The sequence below is a fragment of the Doryrhamphus excisus genome, linkage group LG14, assembly GCF_037039965.1.
Source record: "Doryrhamphus excisus strain RoL-2023G ecotype Guam linkage group LG14, RoL_Dexc_Guam_v1.1, whole genome shotgun sequence".
NCBI classification, from domain to species: Eukaryota; Metazoa; Chordata; class Actinopteri; order Syngnathiformes; family Syngnathidae; genus Doryrhamphus; species Doryrhamphus excisus.
In genome coordinates this window covers 2,692,133-2,700,048 of record NC_136370.1, presented here as the reverse complement: position 1 = coordinate 2,700,048, position 7,916 = coordinate 2,692,133, and the positions used below count along the sequence as shown (strand labels likewise).

At 44.1% G+C, this 7,916-nt stretch overlaps 2 protein-coding genes across 2 annotated transcripts; both read right to left on the bottom strand.

The window, feature by feature from the left end:
• Positions 1-1,019: 1,019 nt before the first annotated feature.
• mrps26 (mitochondrial ribosomal protein S26) lies at positions 1,020-2,463 on the bottom strand. The gene is made up of 4 exons (XM_058077573.2): positions 2,064-2,463; positions 1,711-1,857; positions 1,478-1,601; positions 1,020-1,372 (listed from the first exon to the last, which is right to left on the bottom strand). Exons 1-4 carry the CDS (start codon positions 2,282-2,284, stop codon positions 1,241-1,243), a joined length of 624 nt encoding a protein of 207 aa, XP_057933556.2. The 5' UTR covers positions 2,285-2,463; the 3' UTR covers positions 1,020-1,240.
• Positions 2,464-4,551: 2,088 nt separating this feature from the next.
• neff2 (neuronal intermediate filament family member 2) lies at positions 4,552-6,721 on the bottom strand. Its single transcript, XM_058077552.2, has 3 exons — positions 5,566-6,721; positions 5,270-5,394; positions 4,552-5,176 (listed from the first exon to the last, which is right to left on the bottom strand). The coding sequence occupies exons 1-3, from the start codon at positions 6,571-6,573 to the stop codon at positions 5,116-5,118; spliced, it is 1,194 nt and encodes a 397-aa protein (XP_057933535.2). The 5' UTR covers positions 6,574-6,721; the 3' UTR covers positions 4,552-5,115.
• Between the last annotated feature and the right edge of the window lie 1,195 nt (positions 6,722-7,916).

Genomic DNA, 7,916 nt, shown 5'->3' with positions numbered 1-7,916 from the left:
CTTCTTTGGAAGCGTTACTTCACGACTGTTTACATGTTGAGCGACGTCGCCGTTAGCATCTTTCGCATGTGTATGGTGCAGAGTTTATTTCAATCTACTTAACCGCTTAACTGTTAACTCGCTACTGCAATCCCATTAAGCTCGCTGGCCACATTGCACGGTGGCCCAGTGGCAGCTCTGTGGCGCCGCCGTGTTGCTGTCTGTCAGTTAGCATAGCGCTCGCCGTGTATGTAGATTGTGAACCCTACAGATAGTTGTTGGATTTAGCATTGCTATTACTTTGCGGCTGCACGGCGGTGGAGTGGTTAGCGCGGAAGCAAATAGCAAAAAAATGGAACAGTGGTGAATCTTCCAAGGAGTGGCCGGCCAACCAAAAGTACCCCAAGAGCGCAGCCAAGAGGTCACAAAAGACCCCACAAGAACTGCAGGCCTCACTTGCCTCAGTTAAGGTCAGTGGTCATGACTCCACCATAAGATAGACTCAAAAACAGGTTCCAAGACCAAAACCACTACTGGAAAAGAAGAACGTTAAGGCTTGTCTCAATTATATCAGAAAACATCTTGATGTGGGGCTGCTCCCTTCAGAGAGCAGCACAAACTGGGTCTAACAAGGACATAAAAACGCTGCACAACTGTGCAAGAAGACGAGTGGTTAGCGCAGCGAGTAAACCCGAGTTCAACTCCCCTCTCGGCCATCTCTGTGTGGAGTTTTCATGTTCCTCCCACATTCCAAAAACATGCTAGGTTAATTAGCCACTCCGAATTGTCTATAGGTATGAATGTGAGTGTGAATGGTTGTTTGTCTATATGTGCCCTGTGATTGGCTGGCCACCAGTCCAGGGTGGACCCTGCCTCTCGCCCAAAGACAGCTGGGATAGGTTCCAGCAAACTGCGACCCTCGTGAGGAAAAGCGGTAGAAAATGAATGAATGAATTACATTTTGCAAATTAGCTTGACATGGCCACACATGAAAACGGGTTGGACAAAAAAAAACAACCAAGTAGTGGCGTACTAATTAATTCAAATAAACGTGGTCCATTCATACATTTATTACATCGGCTGAAGACAAACCAAAATGCAAAACGACAGCGGGACCTTGTGAATGAATGACCTTAATTGCTGGTTTGAGGTACACGATCATTTGTATTCATTTGTATGTTCCACTGTACTGGGAAGAAAATCCACTTCCTGTGTAGACTTGGAACGGCGTTCAGACGCACAAACACACAAGCAGGCTGCTTCATTGCAACACAGTTTGTTTCACGGCTCTCCCTTCCTTGTCGATCGCAAAGTTGTAATTCTTGGGGTTGTCCAGAACTTCCTCTATGCGCTGATCCAAGTTCTCCAGAGTGATGAAGTTCTTTGCCTCCTCCTGTCGCACAGGGGGCGAAAAAAATTATACCAACTGTAAGATCTATACTGAGAAATCAACAAGCATCTAAAAAATGAGACGGTAAAGTCGGATGCAAAGCGTTACCTGCAACTGCATCACTTCCTCTTCTTTCCGTCTGATGAATTCTTCTTGTTCTTGTTCACGTTGAAGTGCTACTTCCAGTTCTTTGCGTTCTGCCTCTTCTGTTTCTTTCTGGAGCCTCAAAATTCTGCCAAATAAGGGACAAGTAAGTTTACTAACTCAACAGCAGAGAGTTCCAGGAATCTTAAATTTATAGGGGTCAAGATCGTTATTAGTTATTATTGTATTGTATTGACCGTAGTTGGAGTAGGCGGCGGTTCTCCTGCTCGTTCCACACCATGAGGTCACGATGCTCCACAGCCTCCTGTCTCGCTCTCTCCTCCGCCATGGAGCCAGTCTCCTCCTCATACTTCTTGCGGAGCACTTCCTCCTTAAACTCCAGACTGAAAAACAGGCAACATATCAAATTAGTCAGCTCATTAATTGTATCGTCTTTAAAAGTTTTTAAGACACAGTTAGGCATAGTACATTACTTAGTAGTAGTAGAACCAATAGTAACTACACAAATAGGCAAAGAATGTGTGGCCATGTGGAGAAAAACTCTCCCACACCACGTAACCTGACATTGTCCGAGGGCCCTTGAACGTACCGCAGCGCTCTCATGATGAGCTTGTACTCGGTGTATCTCTCCCGCAGTACTACCATCTCCACCGGGTCCACCGGAGGAGGTACTTTGATTCGGCCCTGCTTGGACTTGGCCACCGGGTCCGTACGCGACTTTCGCCCGCGTACAGCCTCCACCAGCACCGTGTGCCTGGGCGCCAGGAGCCGGGCGACCTGGACGCCTCTGTTGCCTAGTGCCTGCAACATTCCCGTTGTTCGACGAAGCGTTTGAAGGTTGGAATTTTTATTTGTTAAATATATCCGTTCTCCGAAACTTGCATGCTGCCTGGAAGGAAATGTGTAACATTGACACTGTCATACAAAACATCAACGTCGAAAGGCGGCCGCCATCTTGTTGTATTCTGACCCGGAAGTGATAGGCCAGGATGAACCTCTGTTGCCGCCGAGCGGTGGGGATATGTATTTTACCTCAATAACGTTCAAATATAACTGTTTTGTGTTGTCCTTCTTCTTATGGCGTAACTATTTTCTTTAACAAAAATAAGCATAAAAGTATGGAAACGGCTTCCATACAAAATGGAGTGCCCCTATTTAGATTACCGACAATGAGATTTAAAGCACATCGGAATCTTGGTTAGCGTCAGTAATTTGTTCCAAACGGTATGAAAGGGAATGGATAAATGAACATTTAAGGCAACTTCTACATTAATTAAAGATGTGATTCTTGACAACTTTCCTCAAATACACTATGTGGCAGCGAGATCAACCTACCATCGACTTCCGGTTTTGACTTGAGTTCAATAGTTGGAAGTACGAGCATTTTCATCCAGAATGTGAGAAATACTATTGAATTGAACAAATAACTCATGACAAAACAGGAACATGGTGTTTGTGTGTTGTTTCACTGCAGTTCGTTAGTTCAAATGCTTTTGAAATTGTTCTATGCATGTAAAACTATAATTATAAAACTGTAAAAATGATGCTAACAAGGGAGGACATTTTCTGATTCCGGATGGACTCGTGCAGTGTATTAATAACATGGCATAAGCTAACAGTATGTACGCCAACCGAGACAAAATTGTGGCTTTGACGTTAACCAAAAAGCATGCTCACTGGAGCGGATGCTAACTGAGATTTTGCTATATGCCAGAAAATGTTTATAATACGATGTCATTTACAGTATAAGCAAACACACATTCCAAAGAAAGAATGTTCAAAAACCGTCATTAATTTGTCCCAAAAGGTATGAAAGAGAATGGATAAATGAACATTTAAGGCTACTTCTACATGAATTACATTCCAACTACATTCCAACTACATTCCAACTACATTCCAAATTCCAAAGAAAGAATGTTCAAAAACCGCCACGAAAAAGATTGTAAAAACAGAATGACAGGAACCTGAGTTTTCTAGATTTTACCCCGGGTTCACAATGAATCCAAAGTGCCTCTCACATTGACTCCGGTAGACGCAGCGGCAAGCTCCTGCGTCGGCTGAGGAAACCCACAGCTTGACCAGAAAGTACTACGGAGTCTGCAGTATCTGAAAAAGAGTTAGACCGAAAAAACTGATTTTTTCCGTTGTGCCGTACGGCCGCTGGGAACGGAGCTGTATCTCACAGAGCTAGTATGAGCGGGAGTATAAGTAGATATTTTGGTAATGGTAATGGTTTCATTTCATTTGAACATGCATCAGATTACAATTGAGTGCATCCCATAATCAGTTCACAGTTCCACATGTCCAAAAGGAGTAGGAAGAAGCAAAGCTTATTAAATCCTACCCCTCCATCTGGTACTTTTACAATCAGTAACTGTTACATTTGTTCACTTCCTGCTTTCCTAATATAGTTTTAAATTAAATTAAATTAAATTAAATTAAATTAAATTAAATTAAATTAAATTAAATTAAATTAAATTAAATTAAATTAAATTAAATTTTTTTTTGTCACGTACCAAAGTAGGAGGTTACATTTGTTCACTTCCTGTCTTTCTAATATAATTTAAGTTTTTATATTTTCATTTCATTCATTTTCTACCGCTTTTTCCTCACGAGGGTCGCGGGAGGTGCTGGAGCCTATCCCAGCTGTCTTTGGGCGAGAGGCGGGGTACACCCTGGACTGGTGGCCAGCCAATCACAGGGTACATATAGACAAACAACCATTCACACTCACATTCATACATATGGACAATTTGGAGTGGCTAATTAACCTAGCATGTTTTTGGAATGTGGGAGGAAACCGGAGTACCCGGAGAAAACTCACGCATGCACGGGGAGAACATGCAAACACCCGCCCTTTTTATATTTAAAAAAAATATATTTTTAAAAATTGTATTTTTAATTGTTTTTTCTTTTCACTTACCAAAGTACGAGGTGATATGACCATACAATGACATAATGAGTACCATAGTAACTGGATGTTACCATAGTAACGGGATTTTGGATGTAGATATTTGATGTTTCTGTTTCTTAATGTAATTATGTTTTTAAATGGAGGGGAAAGAAAAGACCCAAAATTGGAGGTCTGGTATTTGTTTATTGGGCTTGTTGCTAGCGGTTACAGTTACGCCAGGTGTAACAGTGTGCTCCTTCAGTTTCACAAAGCTAAGCATGAATTCCCTAAACAGAAACAATCTGACTCAAACAAGCTCAGAGGCACTAGGTCATAATCAATGGTATCAATCAATTAGATAGAAGATAGAAGATAAACAAAAAGAGTCTCAAATATCATAGCAATAAAAATAAACGTATAGTTTTCCTACTGGGAAGCTGCAGATGTTTTTACCACATATTGAAAATTCAAGCGTCAAGTGAGCACTCATGCCCTTTTACAAACAAATGGTCAAGTGTTTGCACAAAGAGCTTCAATCAGCTGCGTTGCTTGGACTTTAGCGTGAATAACAACAATGGCGCTTGATGCCGTGCAGCCATTCTGTACCAATGTTGTTTTAGTCACACTGTGTGGAGAAGAAGGGGGACTTGTGGTGGACCTCTTGTTTTGGCACAAGGGCGCGTCTGTCTTGACATGGTTGACCTTTTGATGATGTCTGCGACATGGATGCTTGTTCATGCTTGCATGTTTACTGTATGCTAGGGAGGTAGGGATACGACAGACGCATCTCCTCCCCTTCCAGGAGTTTTCTGAAAACAAACCGGTGAAAATTAAGAGTTTTTTGGGGGTGAAAAAAGCAGATAACTGACATAAATGAAAGAAACACTGTGCTGATGTCTCACCTGTATGCGGCTATTTCAATGTCCAGAGCCATCTTGACATTGAGAAGGTCTTGGTAGTCTTTTAGGTAGCGCCCCATCTCCTGCTTGGCTTCATGGATGTCTCTCTCCAGTTCATTGATCCTCAGCTGGAAATAGCAAGGAAACAATATTTGTTACTTCCATGTTGTGTAAATGATCATGTTGTGTTCAAGTAAATGGGATTAAACAGTGTTGTGTGTGTGGTAGGTCCCGCTACCGCCACCTACAGGACTGGAGAGGAACAAAATGAGCATCCAAGTTGAGTAGGTCTCATTCACCTGGTACTTCTCCACCTCCTTCACCTGCGTCTCCTCCAGCTCCGCCAGCTGATTGTTCAGGGAGTCGATGACGTTTCGGAGAGCCTCGATCTCGGAGGAGCGGGACAGGAGCCGTCTGCGGTAGTCCAAAGTCTCCTCGCGGATGGCGTGCGCTGCCTCGTTGTTCTTGCTGGCCACCTCCGCCACGCTGGCGCACTTGCTCCTGTACCAGTCCTCTGCGGCCTGCATGTTCTTGCCGGCCAGCCGCTCGTACTGGGCCCGGATGTCCCGCAGCGCCACCGATAGGTCAGGTCGGGTCACCTGCACCTCCTCCACGCTGATGTTGACCACCTGGAGCTGGGCCTCCAGCTCCGTGTGCTCCTCGGCAAAGACTTTCCTCAGGAAGGATATCTCATCACACAAGGAGGCCACAGTGGCCTCGGCGTCGCAGTTGGAGAGCGCAGCCCGGTCCGCCTCCTCCCTCAGGCGCCGCAGCACCTCCTCAGCGTCCACACGTCTCTGAACCTCCTCCTCGAAGCGCATCTTCATCTGCTTGCGCACGTCATGCAGGTAGCCCCTCTCCGTTTCCATCTGTGCCTTGTCTTCATTCTCAGACTCGATCATTGCCCTCAAAGTGCGCACCTCCCCCTCGTAAAGCGCCTGCAGGCGGGACGGATGGTTCTGCCGCCTGCGCAGACCCTCCAGCTCGGACAGCAGGGCTCGGTTCTGCAGCTCCAGATGCCTGACCTTCTCAATGTAGGTGGCGAAGCGGTCGTTAAGGTCCACCAGCTGCTCCCTCTCCTGTGAGCGCAGACCGAGCAGCTGCGAGTTGAGAGAGCTGGCCTGACCCAGGTCCATCCTTTGGTGAGCTCCAGGAGTGGAAGAGGAGACCAGCTTCAATTCCCTCCTCTCCGACTCCGGAGCTGGATGTAAGGAGTAGAGCCAGGAGGACTGGGATGCTTTCAAATGGAGTCGGGGCTCTCTGTAGTTGTCCCAAGGTCGGCGGTGGAAGATGGCGTCGTGGCTCATGATGGATTTTTTTTGTGGATTTTCTGAATGAAACTGAAATGGATGTTTTAGTTTCAGAAGATTGTTTTAAGTCCCCCTTGTTCTGCACACCATCGGTGTGGATGACTGAGCTTTCCTGCACTGCAGCAACTCGGTGATGCTGCAGAACCCTCACTTTTTATAGCACAGAATAGACCCCCCCCCTTCCTCTTCCTCTTCCTCCCCCCTCACACACACACACACACGAGTGATGTCAGCATTGGATGGGCCAATAGCAGACTGCTGCAGTGACGAGAGCAGAGAATTGAAGTTTATACTGTTAAAATGCTTTTTCATCTCCGTTCGTTTTACCGTTCATCGGGGGGGGGGGCTAAGACAAAAAGAGTCTGACAAGAAGACGTTAAAACAAATAAATAGTGTGTAAAAATGTTAATATGTAAAAGAATTGGATTTAGCTAAACGCTAGGGGGCAGTGTTTTTCTAACAACTCTTCTTGACTAAATTGAATACATATTTAGCGTCCTGTGTTGTGGTAATCCACAGCTGGGATAGGCTCCAGCATGCCCAGCATGAGGATTACAATGGTGACTCAAGCCGCATCCACATGCAGCATCAATGCATAATAACGCCACTTTTTTTTGGGGATAGATAGACTTTCTTTATTGTCATTGCACAATAACACAGCAGTGAAATTTCCAACGAAATGTCGTTGCTTGGCTCCTGTGAAATAATAAATAATAATGTGGAGAATAAATAGATGACATCAAATATGAACAATGTACAGCGTAAACTGTCATTTGTACAGATAATATAAATAATAATAATTTAAAGTTTTGCGTGTGCATGTGGGCAGGTAGAGGGGCTTATTTGGCATTCAGCAGTCACATTTTAAAGAATCACTAAATAGATGACCTGTCTCTGGAAAACAATAATGGTGTCAGTAACACTCTTATTTTTAACGTTCTTACTCTCAGAACTGGTTATGAATGTTTCCTCTTTTCCACTTGTCTGACCTATGTTGTTACTATGTTGTATTCTCATGTTAAACGATGCCAAAGCATCAGATAATGAGCTCTGCGCATTTGGAAGGGAGCCCTGAAAGAAGTTTCGGATGGCTCTGCATGCTGGGTTTTATTTTATATATTTTTTATATATATTAGGGTGCATCAAATTTGAATGGGAAATTTTAAATTCATAATATCAATTTGGCTGGCATTCCATTTTTTTCTAATGAACATAAAAATGTCTTTTGCAAAGTTTTGAGGAAATCCATTGAGATTTAGGGGTGCCACTTCACACATAAACTTTTGTACAATTTCGGAAAATGTGCAATTTCTAGTCTAATTGCCAAAAAGTTGATCTGG